Source organism: Ornithodoros turicata, chromosome 7, assembly GCF_037126465.1.
Source record: "Ornithodoros turicata isolate Travis chromosome 7, ASM3712646v1, whole genome shotgun sequence".
NCBI lineage: Eukaryota > Metazoa > Arthropoda > Arachnida > Ixodida > Argasidae > Ornithodoros > Ornithodoros turicata.
Window position 1 is genome coordinate 25,821,143 of NC_088207.1, and position 23,695 is coordinate 25,844,837.

At 42.5% G+C, this 23,695-nt stretch overlaps 1 protein-coding gene across 4 annotated transcripts in view; it reads left to right on the forward strand.

Annotated features, from left to right (window-relative positions):
- The window catches only part of LOC135400696 (arfGAP with SH3 domain, ANK repeat and PH domain-containing protein-like), a 41,643-nt gene extending 18,249 nt beyond the window's left edge, over positions 1-23,394 (forward strand). The window contains exons 15-29 of one of the 4 annotated variants that reach the window (XM_064632542.1): positions 1,262-1,440; positions 3,111-3,244; positions 4,330-4,418; positions 5,625-5,805; positions 8,758-8,846; positions 11,498-11,681; positions 12,294-12,410; positions 12,499-12,616; positions 13,800-14,021; positions 14,668-14,725; positions 15,255-15,325; positions 17,110-17,291; positions 18,414-18,428; positions 19,012-19,059; positions 21,116-23,394. In XM_064632542.1, the coding sequence (XP_064488612.1) occupies positions 1,262-1,440; positions 3,111-3,244; positions 4,330-4,418; positions 5,625-5,805; positions 8,758-8,846; positions 11,498-11,681; positions 12,294-12,410; positions 12,499-12,616; positions 13,800-14,021; positions 14,668-14,725; positions 15,255-15,325; positions 17,110-17,291; positions 18,414-18,428; positions 19,012-19,059; positions 21,116-21,331 (1,903 nt within the window). In that variant the 3' untranslated portion in view covers positions 21,332-23,394. The remainder of the gene's footprint in view (positions 1-1,261; positions 1,441-3,110; positions 3,245-4,329; positions 4,419-5,624; positions 5,806-8,757; positions 8,847-11,497; positions 11,682-12,293; positions 12,411-12,498; positions 12,617-13,799; positions 14,022-14,667; positions 14,726-15,254; positions 15,326-17,109; positions 17,292-18,413; positions 18,429-19,011; positions 19,060-21,115) is intronic. The other 3 variants (XM_064632544.1, XM_064632543.1, XM_064632545.1) reach the window with 3 other exon arrangements.
- The last annotated feature ends 301 nt before the right edge of the window (positions 23,395-23,695 follow it).

The following is a 23,695-nucleotide window of genomic DNA, read 5'->3' on the forward strand; positions in this document are numbered from 1 at the left end:
TATTAGATACAGTAGAGTCTCGATGCTACGAATCTCACGGGGTTACGGAAAAAATTCGTATCATCCGAAATTCACATCAAAAGAATTAAACCAAAATAAAAATTGAGGCAAGAAAATAGACAGCGACTGTTCATTTTCCAATACTGTCAGTGAAAGAGGTAGGTGGTAACGCTTCTATGTCTCCGTATTTGGCCAATGCTGCTCAAATTCGCGAGGTGATTCAAAAGGCCTAGCACGTGCTTTCCACCCGCGAGTCGCGCGACAGTGTTCTAAAGCGAGCTTCTCCTAAAGCACGCAGGCGTTAGGTGAAGCCGACTTGCGGAATGGTGACGTGTAGTGTTGCCAGAAGTTGTCCTGCTATGTTGTCTGGTTCCCTCCACGAGTTCTGATCGCTGTTCTCCCAAGCCGCTGCGATGTCACACAGCTTCGCGTTTTTTCTTTTCTTTTCTTTTTAGCATCTGTTTCTTTTTGCTACACGCAGGGTGGCGCGCGACTTTTCCGGGACGCGCTATTTAGGTCGGCCATCGTTTAACCATGTACCCCGTATAACGATGGAATTCGTGATTACCGTCAATATCGTTATACGCGGGTTTCACTGATTATGTTATTATTAGTGTGTGTGTATATTTTGTGTGCCACTGTTCCAGGTTTGGTTAATGTGAACACTGAGAGACACCTGGCAACATTCCTTATTTTCCTCATGTGACATCCACATTAACAGTCTTCTAGGTGTGGTAGTGTCCTCTCGTTTTGAGCGCATTTCTTTTGTCTCATTTCTACATGTCTAATGTTAAAATACAAAGATGTGCTGAAAAGTTATCTGTTTGATGACGAAGAAAACTCAGCCTAGAGTCGTAAATATTTATTAGCTATAACTTGAAGCCTATGGGTGCGATATAAGAGGTTTGCTTAATGTATCCAAGTGTACAATTAGCATTAACACTGATTAACACTTAATATACAGCAGCTTGGCCTCTTGTGTTCATCTCAACTGCGAGAGCCACTCGTCTTTTATTTTCTACCCTTGTTCTTTACGTTCTACCCAGTGTTGCCCGATTTTACCCCATTTTGTGCCTCCTGGAATAGAACCCAATTTTTTGCCCCCAGATTTTCAGAACACGAAAAAACCCAAAGACGCAAGGGTCTGTCCGTAATGTGCTCGAATGGCATAACCATCATTAGAGGTTTTAGTATGTCTGCAGTTTGCATCTAGTTCAGTGTTATAGTCCTATGTAACAGGTCATATGTGCCATCTGTCCAGTTGGAAGGCAGTATTGCTCAACTGTAAGGAAGGGGCGCTGCGCAAGGCATTTACGGAACCCGGGCAAGTGGAAGGGGGAGCTGGAAACCAGAGCCTGCTGGAGTTTCAGCAATCCATCATTCGACAGGTGCAGACGCTCCCAGGCAATGACCGCTGCTGCGACTGCAATTCCAACAAAGGTATTTTCCTCTATAGTCCACAAATCCCATTCCACTGCGCCCACGGGGCTTCCTCCGACCTTTGGACATTGAACTGGAATGCTTATTCTTCCACATCGTTGCCTCTCCCGTTCATCTCTGCTTCCTTCTGTATCGACCTGTACAGTTCTGGACAAAAGTTTACGGAACACGCTGTGGCATATTCCTTCCTCAGCGTGACACTCTAGCAGCGAATGGTATCGTACGGACTTGCAAACAGGTGACTGGTCTGCCTAGACACATGTCTTTAAGCAGGGCTGGGCAAGATACTTCAAAAAAGTATTTTCGATGCCGATACTCGATACCCTCAAAAATTGTATTTGCGATACCGATAGAAGATACAGAACCGAAATTGATTTTCGATATAGATACTCGGTACTGTATCATCGATACTTCGATACATAACTGAAATCCCGAATATAATACAGCTGGTGTTATGATTAGCGAAGTTTATATTACTGAAATCACAATATAATAAAGCTGGTGTTATGATTCGCGAAGTTTACATCACTGAAATAACAATATAATAAAGCTGGTAATATGATTAGGGAAGTAAAAACATTTATTCGTTATTTCTAGAGCCTTTAGTGTATTTTTATAGAGCACTTTTTCTGACAGGGCTTGAACGTATCCGACCGCACTGATTTAATGAAGCTGCACTGTCTAAGCAGCTAGTCTTGTTAGAACTTTAGACTGAAGCCATGGGTACGTTGAAACGATCGCATCAATAAGCAGCCTAGCAAAAAACAATTCTTTAAGACAATGTTCTTCGTGTGTACCGGTCTGTGAGCACTTGACTATACATACGAATAAACCTTAAACTTTTTTTCTGCTGCTTTTATCGTTTGGTACTGCAGTAATTACCCGGTAGCCTCTGACTTTGCCACTGACTTTATTTTCTTAGTTGGCCGTTGTGAATTGTGAGCTGTAGAACGGGTTACAGTGCTCAAGCTAAGCCGGCGGTTATTCTTTCCGCATGGCAGACGCGGAATCCACACTTCAAGTCAAGTGGACGTGCTCTTGCGCACTGAGGAGGGGGACATCGGGCAGCGCAGTTCCAGAAGCCGTGAGGTTGGTCCTGTGTAAGGCGTTTTCGGCGCGCCCGCCGTAGAAAGAGACTGAAGAGATTCTTCTGGAACCAACTAGAAGCCGCGCGCGCCCACGAGCGCGTCCCAGGGCAGGGTCCAGGGCCTTCTCTCTGGACGACCCTGACGATGGAGCGTGCGCGCGGACGTAAGCTTTGAACAAATTTATGGTCGACATGTCTACGCCGCTGCGGCCTGGCTTGTACTACCGCCTGAGCGAGCGCCACCGACCCTAAGTCTCACAACAGCCTCAATGCTATTTGCGTCTTTTTTTAGTATCGAGTATCATTAAAGTACACGATACACTAAAAATGTATTTTCGATACCGATACTCCGATACTCTCATTTTTGGCACGCGATACCTAATACCGATACACAAAATGTATCGAAAGATTGTATCGAAGATACATGTATCTGCGATAGTGCCCACCACTGTCTCTAAGTCCGTATACGGTCCCACTTGCTGCTTGAGAGTCACTCTGGGGAAGAAATGTGCCGGAACGTGTTCCGTAAACTTTTGTCCAGCAGTGTGCCACAATGCGATGGTACTGTTTTTTGGAAATCCAGATCCAACATGGCTGTCCACCAACTTTGGCATCCTGACGTGCATCGAGTGTTCTGGGGTACACAGGGAGATGGGCGTACACATTTCACGAATCCAGTCCCTCACCTTGGACAACCTAGGAACATCACAGCTCTTGGTGTGTATATCACTTGATGTTTCAGCCTCTTCTGTGGTTGTTGTCAGTATCTAGTAATATCAAGTAAGTAGAGCCTGAAGTTTTAGGGTGTAACCCGACTCTTCCCCGAATTCTCACCCGGAATTGCAGGTTGATTTTTAGGGTGAAACCAGACTTTTACCCAGCAAATTGCCCTCACTGAGACATCTGTAGGAGTACACACTAACTTGTGTGGCAGTAAATGCAGTTACATCACCGTTGTACCAAACCGGTAGAGTTAGTTTGAGTAACTGAGCCTGATTTCTCCCTGAACTTAGCATACTGGATGTTTTTTCTCCCGAATTCGCATGAATTTAGGGCACATGTTTATTTGCCCGATTTTTACCCCCCCGAATTTAGGAAACAATATTTCCAGAAAACTTCAGGCTCTACAAGTAAGCTACAGCTGCCCTCTCAGAGTGCTGTTATAGTATTTCAGTCAGCTGCAAGAGCTGCAGCTCTTCAGTCCGTTTGACGAAGTAGCAGAAATTTTGTACCTCTGTCTAGTGAAGTTTGTCGGTAAATGTCCCCAAGATTCTGAAAAACGCAGGTAGTATAGGTGGAATAAAAATAGCTCAACGTTGTTCATTACAGCATTGTTCATGCAGTTCCCTCTGAACATTGTGCAAACAGAAAATGTTTTCTGCCAGAATTTATGAAGAAACAACAAACAAAGCTTTATTTTGAGATGATGAATGGGGAGTTTCATTGCCAGGGGCGATACGCTACCCCAATGCTGGTGGTGATGTGGGGAATGAAACTCTATGAAAAACTTACATATATTCCAGGGTTACGGTGCTCCTCTATGAAATCCAGTCTGATATCGTCCGGTGCGGTGCTTTTGAGCGCTAGAATTTTGATAGTTAAAATTTGTTGTTGCAAATGCAAGTCAATTAATTTTTTATTTTCTTTAGAATAATTGTTTGGGCCCATAGGATGTACTAGCATGCAAATCAGTGAGGGTACGATGCAAAACTGCTCAAATACTTTAAATTACATGTGCTTGTCTGCCCAATTCAACTGCTTTCTGCCCAATTCAACTGCTTTCGTTTTGTCTTTCCTGTCAGCTGGCAAGGGTGATGACCAACAATGGATTTAATGAAATAATGGAGGCCACCATGACACAGTCCAGGAAACCCAACCCAAATAGCCCAATGTGAGTGCAGTTTGGATGAATTATAGTTGAAGGGCTACCATATTTTTTGATGCCTCAAGATAGGTGGGTCTTTCTACGTGTCTCTTGCATGCACCCAATTAGTGGTGCCATCTTAACTTCTCCAGTTATTTTGTAGATGCCAAGTAAGCACTGGCTTACAGTACCCTAAAAAGAGTTAAATACCGGCCTGTTTGGTGGAACATGTTTAAAGGGGGAGAAATACAGCACGAACAGGGACAGAGAAGTGGAAAATACTGTATTTCCAGACAGAGCACACCTAAATACCAAAACCCTGCGACCACCTTCTTCTCCAATTGGCTGACATGCCTCCTCTATCACCTAATTACATCATCCTGTCACCTTCTAAAATCTGCACACAAGTCAAAACAGTGCGGTACAAACAACGTGATAGCTCTTATCATATCCTTCTGTCTTGTGTTTCTGTACATCTTTTATTTCTCCCCTATACTTGGGTTTTAGTGCTTTTTTTACGGTGCACTCTCTTGGCAATCTGTAAATGACCGGGCACCCACACAAACGACTTTATCGGGTGGTGTGTCAACAGAGGGGCACAAGAAGGAAAGCACATGCCAAGAAGATATTACGGATGAAATGCCGAGAGTACCTGAATAATGCTGGAAGAAACAATGGAAGATTTCTTAGAAAATGCAAAGGGTGCTCTATGCAATGCTGCTAGCAGACGACGCAAGCAGACGAGCAGCAGAAGATGGAATATTCAGTGGTGAGCGGACAGAGTCCTACTGAGGCGCATGGGCATTCACTTGAAGACTTGATATAGTGCTCAGGCAGTCATGCGCACTTAACTAACTTTAACGTTGCTCATTTTGCACTTGCATCTCCACCAGCATCTTGCCCGGTAAAGTTGCTCATGGTAGAAGGATACCCAGTGAAGGGAAGTGGTTGTGCATCTCACAGGGCAGCTTACGGCTATCTTCAGCTCTGTTACAGACATACAGTAACTGCTTAATGCATGCTAACAACTTCCTTGGAAGATTCGGGAAAAATAGTTGACAGCTATCATTTGCCAAGGATGGCATCTTTTGGGTAAAAATGCAGAGTATCTGGCTCAATACTCTGTGGCACCACCTACCCTGCTCTAGTTGCTTACCTTATTTACTGTAATCAAACACAAATGTTTACCACATTTGAGAGATTGCAACACTGATAGCGAACAAATACTTTTAGGGAAGAACGTAGCGAGTTCATCAGGGCCAAGTACGTCGAAAAAAAGTTTGCAGTGAAGACGTGCACAGACGAAGATGACCTTCTCCATGACCTTGGTCACGCTGTCACATCTAGGCATCTTTTCCAGTTGCTGCAAGCATTTGCTGAAGGAGCTAACCTCACAGCCGTGCTTCCAAATTATGTAAGTCCTTCGTACCAAGTCCACAAACTGCTTATGAAGAAGTACACGTATACAGTGTGCCGGTTAGAATGTTTAATGGTGTACTGCGGCTTTTATGCATTAAAGGGACCATGAAATAATTTTCGCAGATTCTGAGTACTGTGCCGGAAACGGTTTTCGTGATCCCTCACTATCATGCACACATCGACCTTTAACCATATTCAGTGCGCCGGGGGCGGAGTTACCATACAAAAATAGCAGGGCGTGGCCACCGGATACATCCCTTCGAAGCAGGGTTACATCATCAACGTTCAGTCCTCTCAGCCAATCATGGACGACTGGGACCACGCACCTCGCTGGACCACGTGGGTGCATGGTTTCGGTTTAGACAACAACGACATCATATATCCCCTGTCGAAATCGGTAGAAATATTGCGAAACACAAATTCGGCAACATCCCCTGTACATGATGTCACGGCCAGTTCGCCTTGCAGGCGGGTCATTGCAGATGCCGTTAACATAGAATATATAGAATATTTTCACTATTTCCAACTTCATATTTCACAGGGTGAATGCTTTAGTACAGAAGAACAAATTGAAAATGATGATAGGCATGTCAAATATCCTTTCATGGTCCCTTTAATTTAGGTTCCAAGCATCACCTTTGTATTGAAAATAGCTCCAATACTTAATGATATCCTAATTTTAGCTCGAGCACCAAAGTATCTCCATGTGATGCATTTGGTATCTAGGAACGCGGCTGCTAGTAAAACTTATTTTATTTGAAGCAGGGCTTCTTAATGATTGCAACATCAGTAACATATGGTGTAGGAAACATCATTAATGAATCAACACCAGCACACATGCAACCTCTTGGCTTTCTTTTTCACATTGCTCACAGCTGTTACTTGCACATAGTACGTGTATAAAGACGACAAATGCTATACAACACTGTCGGAATTACAGGAGCAGTGAAATACCTTGCAACCTTATCTCAAAACAACTTCTACCAAGTCAGGGGAAGCGCATCAGGACGAGAGCCACCAATATTTTGAACAGAAAGCGTTCTTCTCGGTTCGAAATATCAGCGGGTCATGTCCAGTTCGCTGGACCTTCTACCTTTCTACATCTACCAAGTCACGCTGTGTGACACAAAACATATTCTTCAAAACCAAGTTTATCGGCAAGATATTCATTTATAAAACACCTAAGAGATCCTGCCCACCAAAGTGTAACTACTGACACACACGCTCGCATTGGCACTACATAACTGCGCAGAAAGATAGTTCCATAACCGCGAGAGTTGTTCTAACTTTTTATGTGCTGTTTCACTGCTCCTTTAAAAGCTGCTCTTCCTTGGCTACTGCTACTCCCACCCCTTCCAATTTAAGCAATTTTGTAGGTCGTAACGGCATTTGTCATAGTGTTCGTGTTGGAAACAGTCCACCATGTCGATTGTGCGCCACTGACGTCAACGCCATCTAGGTGAACGAAGGTGGAAGAAGCCGCTGAAAGTGCGGTCGTGTTTAGCTGACTCGTAAAAGGGGCATAAAGTGCAAAAATTTCTCCTCACAGAATTAAAGTTGTTGTTACCTTGACAGCAGTACAAAAGGAACCGTATTTATCCATCGCATCATTTGTGATTTATACGCGAACTAAACTGCAATTTATGCCTTCCCTTTTCTCTCCATCTCAGAGGGTGTGTTTGAGTAGTCTGAGATGCACCACCACATACCACACGCCGGAAGTGCCGTCATAATGGCTCGTCATCCGAATTCTGCACTGGCGCACTTTGGGAAGTCTCCTCCGAGACTTTCTCCTCCGAGGCAGACCGATATTCGGGGCAGGGCACGCTCATCAAAAAAATTTAGCAGACGACAGTTTGTGGCGGCTGTTTTGTTTGAACAAATGGCGGCGTACTGTGAAGGCGAAACAGCACAGAAAGTTTAGTGTGTCACGTTAGGTATGCATTAGCACCTAAAACAATTTAATTAAACCATGAAATTAGCGATTAACAATACGAACTCCATAATTTCATTGGTTTCCATGCTGAACTAAGATAAAATTTTTGTTGTCTGCTATTACAGCTGATTCCACTTGCGCACCTCATGCAATGCGCACTCTGGTGTCTCTTTATTAAATATACGTTGCAGATGAACAGCAATAGATGGCACGCATAGTGGTGCTCAGAGTGCTCGTTCAAATACTTTGGCTCGAAGGCGCACGGTATGACACACACTGTGATGGCATGTGTGATGCATCGCTCCGAAGAAGTGCAGCAATCCGTAGCAGCCTACCATTGGTTCTACCCGAATGATCTGCCCAATCATCGCGGGAGATCTTGGGAGGAGTCAGATGATAGGTGGCTCTACGTTGGTGTGCTTCTTGAGAATGAAAGGAAAAGGAAAGCATAAATTGTGGTTTTGTTTACACATAAATAGAGCCTGAAGTTTTAGGGTTTAACCCGATTCTTCCCCAAATTTGCACCCTGAATCGAAGGGTGCCTCATTAGGGTGGAAACCTGATTTTTACCCGGCAAATTGCCCTCACTGAGACATCTGTAGGAATGCATACTAACTTGTTTGGCAGCAAAGGCAGTGACATCACCATTTGTACCAAACCAGTACAGTTAGTTTGAGTAACTGAGCCTGATTTCTCTCTGAACTTAGCATACTTTTTTTCCACCCGAATTTGCCTGAATTTATTTGCACATGTTATGATGCAATGGATGGGTCCCGTCCTTTTTGTATTGCTGTCAAGGTGACTCATTCATTCATTCATTCATTCAATCAATCTACAAAGAGAAAGTTTTGCACTTTAGTGACCCTTTAATATCTATGTCACATCGCTTAAGCAATCAGGTTCTGTTCACTCTCTGTGTCATTGCTAATGCCCACACATTTCAGTTTGACGCCCAAGAACGTTAGCACAAGAAGCCACACTATGTAAGCAAGGCTTTCTTTGTACCCACAGAAAACCACAGCTGACACTGCACTCCATGTGGCTGTTGCTCAAGAAGATGGCACTTCCCTTCACATAGTTGATTTTCTAGTGCAAAACAGGTATGCTCACGTACTGGCTTGCATGGCAACATTAGCACTGAATTGCCTTTTCCATTTTCCTGCACTGAATTTTAGGTGCTTACTCTGCACGAAAAGCACAAAATACTAGGGCTGTATAATTCCCTACATTTTTAAAAATAGAAGCGAATTCTAGCAGGTATGTGATGTTAGTACTTGGCTGGTCGGCCAAAATGCCCAGAACCACTGGTCGGGATGAAGGACTAGTGTGACACGATCTGGAAGTGTGACACGTGAGTGATCATAACGAGATTTAATACTGATCATGAAGATGTAAGCAAACATGCAATGATGAAGACAAACAGTTAAGACCATTGGAGGCAGGGGGAAGCAAAGATGATACTCAAGTTCATACTGAGGCATGTCATGGAGGACGTTTATAAGGGAGTGGCTCGATGCTGTAGTGGCTCAACTACAAGAAATTGTCTCAACTAACAGCATTGGCTGGAAACTAATGTGCAAGGCGTTCATAGCTGTTCTGCTGTGATGGCTATCTCACGCCAGTGTACCTTCGTTCATGGGCATGTGTGTCTCAAATTTTTACGTGATTTCCAAATAGTGCCTACACCATTGATGAATGTTTCGGTGTCTGACGTCCCATTGCTACATTTTACAGTGCATTAGGAACAGTGCTTATTGTTTTATCCAGGTCAACCCTTCCGATTCAGGTAGATTGTACAAGTAAAAAAGTAGAGGCGTGCAAATATTCAAAATTTCGAATAAGAGTCAAACATTTCTGACATTCTATTCCTATTAGAAAATTGATATTCGAACTTTCCCGTATATTCGAACAGAACAGTGAAACCATATATACTTTCCCATACATATCATGACAAATGCGGAAGGCATAGTCAGTACAAGAAGAGAGCACTTGCTACCTTAGTTTTCCTTCTTGATAACCTGTGAGCTGAGATGTGCGCATCAGAAAACCATTCCACATTCTGAAAATGTTATTATACTTCCATTCTGTGTTTCTGTTTCACCAGCACTCACAGTGCCAACGCAGGTTTTCAGCATCCATGAAGGATTCTTGGAGTGCAAGTTGTTTTTTACGGTTTTCAGCTTGCCTCATGAGAACAACACATTGTTTCATTGTAAAAATAATTTTACTGTACATGCACAGAGTAGCATGTATGTCTTCTGTTAAACCAATACATTATAGTACATATCCCTAATTAACACTTTTCAAGTGTGTGACCTGGGGCACTCTTCTAGAGATCAGCTCCACACAACTGGTGACCATGTTAGTTTACCCGGGCTTAATTGTTACTCTTAGAATCCTTTATCCTTTGATGTGATATTCGATATTCGAAGGGAAATTTTAAATATTCGTATTTGAAAATTTCAATATTTGCACACCTCTTTGAAAGACTAAATTTTTAAATACCTATAAAATTTGTGTCTATAAACTGCCTCCCTATTTGTGTCTATAAAGTCTATAAAGCTAGTGTTCTTAGTCTTTCCTTTGTTTAAATCCAATTTCAAGCCAATTTTCACGCATCCTACAGAGTAACGACTCCTAACAATGTTTGGATGCTGTACGATTCTCTGTAGAAAAGCATGAACAGTAATGATGTCCGTACTTTAGCATCGTCTTGGTGCAGTATGACCCCAGTTATTGTTGCACCAGTAAACACCAAGCCAATCAATCAATATTTTAGATAGGCATATTGCACCAGGGGTGCACATACCATAGGTTCACTACTCTTTCCTTGAAATGTGTTCGACTAGATCCAAAAGAAAATGTTGAATAAGAGAAACGTCTTTTCTGCAACAAGGCTGTGGTCTTTAAACCCCGTGAAGCAAAATCAGGACCAAGAAAAAAAATTTATAATTTAAGTAACGCAGTACAAATGTGCCATTACGTATGTACATACAGTATGTTGATTCTTCTGAGTATGGCTGTGTAGATGCAAGGGCACGACGTACAATTCAAAATAACACTTACAGTAAATACCTCTATGTAATGTACTGCCCAGCACGGCAAGCTGTCAGAGATCACTTTCTATCACTGGGTGACATGAGAACATCTCTGTGTAGACCTCAATGCATGGATGAATAGCGCCGACTCACATGTGTTTGGCAATGCAGCTTGCTTTGCATTGTTTATGTTCGTTGTCTCGCGAATAATAAACACGGCCTCTGCAGATGCGAAGTCCATTCTTTTCATATTCATGAGCACAGCCGAGCTAGCGTAACCACTTTCGTACGTGACATTCTGTACTTACATACAGTAAATGGGCACGCAGGAATAGAATTGCACAGCTCGTTTTGTGTCTCACGAGCGAAACATAAGGTAGGTTCATCAGTGCTACTCTGTAGTCTCTTGCATACTGGTGCCTTCGTGTTTTAACATTGTGTGCTGCTTTGCATTGTTCAGCATATGTGATGTTTGATGTTTTGATGTTCTGCCTCCATGGGTGTCGAAACATCACATTAAATTTGATCTCCTGTTAAGCCGGTCTGTATATTAATTTCAACATGTGATGCTTGTAGCTGTTGCTCTTTTGAGTCCAGGTAATGCAGGTATTATGTAAGAGCTATGAGGGCAACCTTAATTTTTTTTTTTTTTTTTCAAGTGAAGTGGTGATTAAATGTTAAATTAAACCTCAAATAACACTGTATTTGTGCAGCTCCAGCGTGGACACTCAGAACAAGGCCGGCAACACTGCTGTACACATAGCGGTGCTTCATAATCAGACGGAGTGCATGAAGCTTCTGCTGCGCAGTGGCGCATTGGTGAACGTTAAAAATTCGGACAATAAAACACCCCTGGACCTGGCAAGGGAACTGGGCCTGCACACCTGTCAGGAGTTGGTGAGTGCACTTGATCATCAAGCTGTAGTGTCTCTCGCAGCATTTATTACTCAAAGCTAGATAGTATAAATAGAGGGGGCGGGGGAAATGGCATTGCAACTGAGAAGCAAAGGAGTTCTGTAAATGTAAAGGATGAATGGGGGAAAAGATTAATATGAGAGAATCGGCACAACACTACATTTTGCCGCAGATGTTGTAAGTAATGGCTGTTTCCTTTTAAGTACAATAAGACTTTTTTCAAATAGCCACGTGGATTTACCACAGTATGTCTGATGGAAACATTGGGTTTTATTTCAAGAGCTTTAAAACTAGGCAAAATTGGGAGGTATCACATGGAACAGCAGATTTTTGGTGGAACATGACACAGGAGTTTCTCACATCTCAGTATGAACATCGCACACCGAGTGGCAGTGCTAAGTGCAAAGTGCTTTTTGCACTGCAGTGCCTATACGGTGGCTGAATTTGCACTTTGCCAGCTTCAGTTTTCCGTGTCTTACTCAAAGTGACAATGATTAAAATCGACGGCGTGAAAATGGACATTCTGCGTTTAGCTGTAAAAGACGAGGCTCTGAGTGCAGTTATGCCTCACATTGTGTCATTATCATGTCACAGATTGAACACGCCCAGCAGAACAAGAAAACCCTGTTTGAAAATGTTAGCATCGATTGGGGACTGACTCAGGACGACGGCTCAACAGACTTCAGCGATGATGATTTCCCCGAAGAAAGGGTACTTACAGCACCTTGCTATGTCAATACTCAAAGCACAGAGTCTAGAATGAGCCTTACGTAGTTTGGTTTCCTTCGCTTCCTAAAAGCTCCCTACAGAGTGGAAACGGTCACGTCCATCAAGTGTGGTGAGCAACGAATCAAGCCGGCCCGAGTCTGCTAGCCCACAACCGCCACCACCTCCACCGCAAAGCAGAAAACCAGCAAGTGGGTAGAACCTTCTTGTTCACTTCTAGAGAAATTTTAAAATATTATTATCCCTACAGTTGGAAAATATTACTATACAAAGTGTACATCCTTTATGCAATATAGTACGACCCCTTTTGGTCCTAAGGGAAAACCACAGAAGGTACACAGGAAGTTTGATGAACAAAGCGTGCACAAACAGCATTGGTGTTTAGACGGTTTTGATTATTGGGATATCTCCTTAGCTACCATATTGAGTGCAACCCGCGTATAACGATATTGACTGTAATTGCGAATTCCATCGTTATACCCACGGGTAGGAAAAGAAAAAGAAACAGATGCAAAAAAAAAAATCTGAGCTGTGTAACATCGCACTGGCATGAGAAAACAGCGACCAGAACTCGTGGAGGGAACCAGGGAACATATCTTGACAACTTCTGGCAATGTTACGCGTCACCATTCCGCAAGATGGCTTCACCTAACGCCTCAGTGCTTTAGGAGAAGCTCGCTTTAGAGCACTGTTGCGCGACTCGTGGGTGGAAAGCACGTACTGGGCCATGCTGAATCATCTCGAGAATTTGAGCAGCATTGGCCAAATACGGAGACACAAGAGCATTACCACCAAGCCCTTTTACAGACAGTATTGTATAATGAACAGTCGCTGTGTATTTTGTTGCCTCGTTTTTTATTTTGGTTTAATTCTTTTGATACGAATTTCGGATTATAAGAATTTTTTCCTCTACCCCGTGAGATTCGTGCCATGGAGATACTGTATGCTATCACTGCAATTTTCGCCGCGAGGTTCCGCGCACGGGGCAGCGTCCAACGTCATTATACGAGTACTCGGAACCGCGGTATTTATCGCTGTACGCAGGTCATTTCCTCATACAAGCAATGTATATTTTGATAGTAAAATCATAAACCATCGTTTTACGAGGGATACCGTTATACAAGATATCGTTATCTGCAGGTTTTACTGTACCTCCATAGATTAGATCAAAAAGAGATACGGGCCAGGCCATGATCAGGTGGCATTGGTGCACTGTGGTAGCGGAAAGTGAGACTCATCCCACTCGAAGGTTGAGCCAAAATGCTAGAATGAAGGGCACTGAGAGCGAAGCAGCCTGTTGTTACGTGAGGTTTGTGAGCTTGTAGTGCAATAGCTGCTCCGCGGCTGTAGGACTTCTCTTTTCTGTGCTCGCAGTTCCTGGTCTCAATGCCCATGGTTCGTTGAAGAAGCGTGTGGCACCTGCACCCCCCATCACCTACCAAGCTTCTAGTCATTCCCGTACCCCTTCGGATCCTTGCTTTTCTCCAAACTCTGCCGTGCTTCCTTTACACAAAAGAAATCCATCTGCGGATATAGCCCCAAACTCTTCTGCTGACTCTGATGTAGGATCCTCTATCAGCAGTACCCTTGGACTGAGTAAGTAATGAAAGCGCAGTTCTGCTTCTTTTGTAGCAAGCTAATCCACAAGCCGAGTGCACTAAAGTATTGATCATGCTTCGAGCAACAGGCCAGGCCCAAACCAGGGCTAGCAACATGCTGTCACGTGCTTTCCAGTGTCGTGTAGAGTCAGTGTGCAAAATATGCAGCAAAATATGCAAAACGTGCTGTGTGTGATCTGCCAAGCGATCAATGATTCATACAGGCGTTTGCAGACATATGCCTAGCTTAATCAATATGGAGCTCAGTTCTGCAGAATTTATGCAACGCAATCCACTTGCCATTAATGGTAACTGGATTGCATTGATGGATATTGCATTTGATTGGATAGCGTTGGATGACAACGAATGCAGTGGTGGTAATTACTATCACTGTTATTGTTATCATCGAAGCTGAGAAACCATTGACTGTGTCTACTAATTGACTATGAACAGCATACATAGTGGGTTTTTTCTATACCAGCTGGAGCTCAGAGACTTTGAACCCCTGTTTTGCATCTTGCAACACTTTGTCTGGTCATTCACTTGAGTACCCTTAAGGCCAATGCAACTTTTTCTCGATGAGCGTGCATTATTGCCTTTCTGTTTTCACATACACATTTTCACTTTATGAACAATCCTTCTAGGCACCTCACGGCACAGCATATCTCAAGGGTCAGACAACCACGCCTCTGCTCCAAAGACGTAAGTTTTGTATTTTAGTAGTCATTCTTATTTAAATGCTATACCGAATATTGCTCTTCTTCACAAGAATAGAGGGAATTCCATAGGCAGTTGTTTGTGTCAATGGTCTTCCAGTTTCATTTGTGAATAAAGTCTGCTCTGGGGTGCATTAAGTACAGGCAAGAGCCACACTTGAAGGATAGTGGAGCTGAACGCACGATTTAACAAATCATTTAATTACATCTTCACCTCTATTAGACTTTGAAAGTTCCGCTTCTGAGCGACACACTTTTGCACATATTAATGACTGTTGTATGTTCATGACTTGTATAGAATTCTGCAGATTCCTATTTGATGTCATTTGTAAGATGCATCACAGAACAAGGTAGATTATCTGTACACGAGGATATAAATTTGGCATGTCCGTGACGTGTGTCAGCATTCTCCATAGATGGGTTCTCTAAATTTTGTAAAAACCTAAATAAGACAACTTGTGCATTTCTGGTGCTATGTTACTGAGATTGAAAATAACAAAACATGTCTGTTTCAGCATGGAAGACCGTCCTGTGTACAGCACCCTGCAGCGCCCTAAATGTCCTCCACCTCCTAAGCCAGCTTATGGTAGGGTGACTTCGCAGCAATCACATTTCTGTGGCATGTTCCGGACTTCAGTGCACATAATCATTAAGGCCTCTGGTTTTCTGCTGTGGCAAATTCAAAGTTCAGCGATTTTCCCCGGCAAGGAGTAAACGGCTGCTTGAAGCGGGAAACACTATTTTCTTGTATAATGTGGGAACAAAAATTATTTTATAAACTTCAGCATTACATGATATCTTGTGTTCTCCTCTGACAGCGAATGCCGTCTGTTGCCTAAAATCCTTTTATACCCGCTGAAAGATCTTTCAGCATCTGCAAAGTTTATAGGAATTGACAAATACTTTATCGCGATAAACGCTAAATTCGAGCAAGCACCCTCCTTCCATTTCAAAATCCAATTACCGTATTTACTTGCATATACGAGTATATTGCATAATTTGCGCCCTTTTTCTTCCTAAAAAAGTCGGGAAAGTTGGGGGTGCGCAAATTGAGCTGGAACATTCGTTACGATATTCAAACGACGCAAAATTTCAAAATTTTAGTATGCCGGTCATATGGGCTCTCGGTAGAGCCGATATTGACGTCATCACTGCATAATGCAAGCGTGAAAGAAGCACCAAAATACCACGCAACCACCGACGGTTGGGAGGCAAAACGGCAGCCTACTACCACTCATATACCTGTGAAATACGTCTAGACGCTGCTGGAAGACACAGCTAGTCTCACTTGATAACTGAAAGCACGCTATGTTCGCAGACTTCGCAGACTTTGTCATAATTTGTGCTGTAATTTTGTCCGGCGTTTTATTTCAGCATTTTGTAGTTCGAGTGACAGTAGCGTTCATCGCGTCAGTGGACCATCACTCGAAATATGCGCAAATGAAACAAAATCACCGTAATATAACTTCGGTAGCACTGACGGTGTGCGAGAAGCAATCGCCACAGTTACTGAGACGCGCGTGCCAGATATACGCACACGAAAACGTGGGTGCTCACATTATGCGAGTTTTTTGTTTTCTTCTCATTTTTAGTGCTAAACTAAAAAATGTGCGAGGTACAAATTATGCACAATACGTGAGTAAGTATGTCAAAGGGTGCATGTAATTTAGGAGCGGTTGGGAGCGTGCGCAGCACGTGCTTTTATCTGACGCTCTTTTGCGTGAACGTGCAATACTTCTTCTGCAACGCTGCACGTCGTAGTAACCATCCACATCGTGCCAATCGTGTCCTTCGACCCAATCGGATTTCTGCGAAATTCTATGCTAAATGCCGCAAAATTCCGTGCCAAACATTCAAGCCAAACACAGCCAAGGATTCTGCGATGGATTCTGGATTCCACGACATTTCGCGGAATCGCGGAAAACCCAAGTCCTTAATAATCATACATAGAGCCTGAAGTTTTCGGGAAATATTTTTTTCTAAATTCGGAGGGTAAAAATCGGGTGAATAAACACGGGCACTAAATTCATGCGAATTCGGGTGAAAAGACTCCCAGTGTACTAAATTCGGGGAGAAATCGGACCCAGTTACTCAAACTAACTATAGTGGTGTGGTACAAACGGCGATGTGACTGCATTTGCTGCCAAACAAGTAAGTTAGTGCATTCCTACAGACATCCCAGTGAGGGCAATTTGCCGGGTAAAAATCGGGTTTCACCCTAAAGGGGCAACCTTCAGTTCGGGGAAGAATCAGGTAAAACCCTAAAGCTTCAGGCTCTAATCATATACTGAGGCTGTGACAAAACAGTGCCAGTACGCACTGTGAATTAACGCAGCATTGTAATACCAGTACTGAAACTTGACGTTACAGCCTCGCAGTGCAGCGGAAATACGGAATCCGGCAACGGGGAGCAGCTTCCGAACGGTCAACAGCCGCAGCAGCAGCCACAGAGGAAAGGCGGGGAGGTCCCCGTCCCTCCTCCCAGGAAGGTGGGCCAAGCCCTAGTTCACCTTTGGTACACGGGACTCTGTCCAGGGCCCCCCGCCACCAAGGTTCAGCTTACACGCTCTCTTCCTTTCCACTTCTGCACTCCACTTTTACTTTGATCCTTGCATAGCACTCTTCTCGTAGTCTTCTGCACACTTAGTCTTAGTCTCTTGCTTGCTTCTCGTGCCAGTGGTGCACTTATTAAAGAGAGGGAAGTGAAAGTGCATAGAAGTTACGTTTTGTTAAAAATTCAGTAGTGACAGATGTACCAGGCAGCAGGTCTACCCTCAGTTCAGTTTCGTAGAACAAAGGGTGTACATGTGGGATCAAACTGCAAGGCAAAACTGAAAAAATTACACATTCAACATAAAATCATTTATGCATAGATCCCCATGTTTTGGGGTTTTACCTGGTAAAACCTTTCTTCTTTTATTTTTTTTATCCTCCGATTTGAAGGAAAAGCATAAAACTTACAACATAGGGGTCTATTTCTTTCACGTCGGAATAACGGGCATACAAGTCCAACATAAAGTCACGTATTCTCACTGTTTCCTTCTCGCCATGTACGTCCAGATCCATATTTTTGCTGCCACTATGCTGATGTTGTCATGTTCGGCTCATGTAATGCTCACAACAATAAAAAAAAAATTAAAGTACTGCTTTGCAGTGCTAACACAGAATCTCAAAACTAAAAAATTAAAACAAACAAAAACAACACGAAATAAGCTGTAAGAAGTTATAAATAATGGCGTAATTGGTCAGAAACTTGCGGTGAATCATAGGAAAGAACAATTATCATGTATAGTTGTATAAAAGTTGTAGAGGAAACAATCATAAAAAAACATTAATGGATTACGACTAGGGCCTTGTGTTTTCGGGTTTTATGTTTTCTGAAAATTGGGGAGGGGGGGTAAAAATCAGGTCAAGAGCCGTAAAACTAAAATCTGGCAATATAAGGTGGAAAATTATTTTTAAAAATTCCTTCTCGCATTTTAGATGAACACAAGGTATGAAACAGCTGTGCTGAACGTGCGGTACTCAGCATGTTCCAGTGCCCGTACTGGTGGCTGAATTTCGGGGACAGGGGGGGGGGGGGGGGGGTCGGCTTCTACCTTAAAACACAAGGCCCTGGTGTTACGATGTCAATGGACAACTTGATGTGCTTTTTTCGGTCTTCTCTCTTGTAGATTTTTAAGTGTGACGTAAGTTTTTACACTGCTCTGGAGCAACTTCCTTCCCACTGACACTTTCATCTACATCACTAACATTTCTTATATGTGCTTGAAATACTATTACAAATAATGTGATGTCTGCTTCTCTTTCTGAGCTTACTTTAGGCTCAACAATCACCAATACTTTGTGCCTTTTTCTGCTACATTTTGTGACCAAGAACAAGCTGTGAACGGTATAAAATGGTTATAAAATGGTGTATCTTATAAGTTTACATAAAAAATAATACATTAAGTAAAATGTGATAATTCTGCTCTGTACTATACATGACACAAAACAAATCAAGAATGTAGAACTTTGATATAGAGTGATGGGATACATGCTTTGTGGGAAGCTTGAATTGGCTTAAGAAGGAATTGTTGTTGTTTTTATGTCAGAAATAAGTCCTACAATGGGCAATGGAGGCTCTGCAGCAAAGCTAGAGCAGGGGTGTCCCAAAATGGCTGCATAAAATAAGTTTTTCTTAAGAAAGCTCTGTTTTTTCTGTCGTGTAGTTCTTACTCTTCGTAGTCTGCTATTTTTTGTTTGCGTTCTACTCACAATTCTGTTTTACAGGTACCTCCAGCTAGGAAGTCCACTGAAGGCCAAGGGGACCATCATCAAGTAAGGAGTTGCTCGAATCACAATAAACTAACCATGGCAATAATTATTTGGGTTGTTATTAATGAAATATAGCCTAATAAAAGCATTAGGCTATTTTAAAACGGCAATCCCTTTTAACCCGGATGTCGCCATCTCAAAAAGAAACGTCAGTGCAATATTCAAATGCCACTGAATATTGAATGCCACATTTCATTGTGTGCGCCCAAGATAAAAGTGACCCAGCAGTCTCCTGGGAATTGCTAGAACGTAATTAACAACCTGTGTCCGACATGTGACTCTAGCGCTTCACAGAGTAAAACCTAGACACTGCTGATGGTAAAGTCACAGGCCAAGAGTCTGCTTCCAATAAAATTAGGTCACAAATAATTGCCATGTCTAATGCGTACGGGAAACACAGTCGCTCTTAGGCAGCGTGGCACATCTTTGTGTCAGCAATGTTTAAACTGTCATCACAAATCATCAGGGAATCTGAAAAAAAAAAAAGAAACATAAAAACATTTCTCTCTGCAGGTCTTGCGCATTGCCGGTGAGAGAGTTAAAGACCTTGACCTGAGTGTTGCGCACTCCACTGCAAAAGTGACAATTCTTTGCATGACACAATTGGTCTGAATGCACTTCATAGCGTATAATTTCAACTAGATTTGATTCAGTAAGAGGTGAAGCAAAGTAATATTCTCACAGTATTGTACATGCATATAGGAACTTAACAGTTTTCCTACAGTTTTGCCAATGCCTAGTTTCCAGACAGTCAACATTTTGTTAGTTCTCTCACTCGATCACTCATCATTATCACGATGTAGGGAAGAATCTCATTTGTGTAAAAATAATATCTCACATCATGAGCTCGCCCCAAAAACAAATGATTGAAATGTTTTCTATGCTTCCTTTTGCGCTTTCATTGAAAAATTCTGTAGGTGCATTTCTTACATACGGCAGACAATTTTGTCAGACTGACATATTAGCATTCTATGAGACATCCATGGTATAAAGAGGTCATGTATTGTACAATTAATGGCATTGCTTACTTGAACTGTTCATGCTACTTAAAAGAAATGGAAAATTGCTTGTGACATAACAATTTTGTCATTAAGATTTTTTCCTACAAGTGCAATGACCCCGGTTGTGTGGACATACTCAATATCTGCGTGAATGCAAATATACACATATTTCAACTAGCGCGGTTGCGGATGCTAACACGCATATTTTGCAGATGTGGTCAATCTTATCCGTGCTCAACTATAACAATAACTACAGCCCTATATAAAGGTGTTATGCATAGGGCCCGGAACTTTAGGCATTGCTGTACATGCCTAAAAACGCCTAAATGTGACAGTTTGGGGGTTAACGAGAACGAGAGAACAGATAGGTAGCAAGCGAGCGGTGCTATGGATCCATAATTGAAAAACCAGTGTTGTGTTGTCATTTTTTGTCCCCCAGTATCAGGGTTTTTAAGTTATGATTTTGGGGGTTGCCTGCCTTTTTATCGACTCTGTTGAATTGTGGCCTTTTTGAACATTTTTAGATGCCATGACAACCTTTTTTTAGAGATGCAAGTGCACCTTTCACTCTCGTGCAGCGTTGGTCGTCGAGTGTGCGTGTTTGCATTTTTTTGTGTGTGTGTGTGTGTGTGTGTGTGCACTGTGTTTTTTTGTTGTTGTTTGTTTGTTTGTTTCCTTCAGTGCTTCCTTCCTTCCTTCCTGTTCCTTCAAGGGGTACATGTATAGTTGATCAAAAGATTTGGCTTTTCTTGGCCTTTTGATATCTTTGAGGGTGGAGAACCTAAAAGATAGCATTCAATATCCCACAGTTCTAAGCCACCTCAGCAGTTGTAAGCAAGAAGTAAAAGCTTGTTTGGTACCATAGCCTTTTTTTCCCTGGATAGAGCATTCTGAAGCACCAACAAGGCCAAAGAGTGTACCAGATTAACCATTTTGCCATTTTCGAGGGCCCAATTGCCTGCCCATTTCCATCGTTCTTAGTGCCTCAATTTCCGGGCCCCAGTTACGAATGGCCGTCACGCACCGTCAAAAGTCACGACCCTTTCTCTCCTTCACAGAGCAGCCGCTCTTCAACCAAGCCACGTCGCCGCTGTCGTGCACTCTACGACTGTTGCGCTGACCAGAAAGATGAACTGTCCTTCAGCGAAGGAGAAATAATAGTCATCATCAGCGAGATAACGGAGGACGACGAGTGGATGGAGGGCATGATTGAAGGGGAGCCCCACCGGCGCGGGGTCTTTCCCACCAGCTTCGTGCACATGCTGGCCGACTAGTGACGTGAACGGCTTGTTGCTCTTCTTTCCACTTCTAATCAGCTTACCGACTTGCCGAGAAAATTAGCCTCCCACATTCCTCCCGCTCGAAAAGAAAAGACAGTAATACTGCAGGAAGCCCAGAAATTCCACGCCGTCTCTCAGTACTATAATCTAATCTCATTCTAGAAGCGATATCTGTACAGATTAAAAAATAATGCAAGCTTTCCTTCGCAGAATTATGCAACGCGTGTAAGCAGAGCACCTCACTTCACACTCCCCCCCCCCCATTCACTGCGCATTATGCCTATGCACCGCACTCGCGTTTTGCGCATCATGTTGTAGATCCTGAAGAAGGGCTGTATTATTTTGGGACCGATGTAGTCAGATATGTAGTGCATAGTCTTGAATGTAGCGTGCTCCTAGGTATTAAGTGACTTGTGAGGTGTTACACGGATTCAGCAGCATAATTTTGTCACTCAGCAACAGCCAGAGTTAAGATCTATTTATTGTATAAAAAAAAAGGAAATTGTATAAAGCTATTCCTGCTTTGTTTTTCGAGCTGCTGAACACACTTTCTTTTTTTACTTTTTTTTTATTTAACGTTTTATGTTCTGTGCCTGTAGTCCGGTTAGGTTTACGCTGTAGGACCTTGTTACTGTCATTGTGGGGCACAGTCAAACAATTCCTTGGTCACTGGCAGCTGTGATTTTCCTTGTACATAGAATGCTCTTTCTAAAGAAGTGTCTTCCACAAATCTGTCACATTGTTCTTTTTTTTTTATTCCTTCTCCTCCTCTTTTTATAGTGCTGCTCAGTAGTCAGGGCAAGTATAATAGGAAGCACTTTGAGAAAGTGGCACCTGGTGTCATTGTATGTCTACTCATACCCCAGCATTGTCAACATATGTTTATCGTGTGCGTGCACGCGCAAAAGCGAAATACGCGTCCTGAATTGTGCATCTCAAAATATGTACGTACTGATCGCGGACGGGTAATGTGACATCTTTCTTTAGAAGGGGTTGTAAAATAAAGAAAAACATACTGTTAATATAGACATCTTGAGGTTCTGCTTTTATTTTTTGTTGCTCTCTCCCTCTCTCTTTTTTTTTTTTTTTTCTTGCAGGAGCCACAAAAGGATTTCGGTTAGGAAGTAAAATTTAAATGAGAGGATGGACGATTTTTGTGAACGTTGTCAGATTGGTAATGAGCGTTTTCGTGTAACGAATAGGCACCACCGTGATGGCATCGGCTGGCACAAAATTTCTGCCCATGCAATCTTAGTAGCTCTCCATATTAATGTTCCTGAATATGAGCTGCATTTGGTATGTTAATTGAATGGATGTGGTAAGCTAATAAGATAACCTATCTGCCACACCTTTATAAATTTCAAATGTGCCCACGAGGATGCACTGACAATAAATGCGAATTTAATTTGAATTAATTTTGCTTCTCTTCCCACATCCATTAAAAGGGCAATGACCACTCCTCTCATGCGATCTTAAATACCTAGCAACATATATGGTTGCAATTTGTGCCTGCATATTTGTCAACGTATGGCATTGATATGTTAAGAAATTCACAGTTTTATCTACTTTGAATAAGGAACTTGAACAAATTTTAATTCAGTGTCTTTGCATTTCTGGTCCTAGTGCTAAAAGGTTTATATTGTGCATTCTTGTACCTTCCATATAAGTTTTATTACTTCTTGTTGCAGTCAACAGTTACTTCATTGCTAGCATGTTGGCTACTCTTCCGTTTCATATAAGGGGATGTTAATAGCTGCACACTTGAAACTCGCCATTGTACACGTACATGTCGTCTGCGGTACGACATGAAGATTCCTTTCCACGACAAGGAGTTGTGAAAATTGATAATCCTGTACTGGTACAGGTGCTCTCAGATACCCTCCGTAAATTCTTGTCGTCTGCACAGCAAGAAGCAACACTACATGAGTAATCCTGGCATTAATCCCAAGTATGTGCAACGGAATTTGTTTTGTGTAAATTTTTCTACAGTTAACATCTCCCAAAAGATTGCAAATATATTAGATTTCAGATGTCAATAAATTTTGTAGTCCACTTCAGGATTTTTTTTTTCCTTCTTTTTTCTCTTTCGAATGTAGCTGTACACTGCCTGACTTTTTCTGGTTATATCTTTCAGCAACATTGGGGATAAATATTCGGTTATATTTTGCTTCAATAATTCGGGTGTGGTCGTGTTGAACTGAACCTGATTCGACCCAATTCTGGTTGAATCTGATTGAATCAAGTGTAAATCTTCGTTTTACTCGGCACAATACACGACACACCAGTAGGTGCAAAGTATCAATATTTAGTTCATTCATCTAAGATGCAGCAGGGTCTCTGTTTTGACAGTTTGTATGA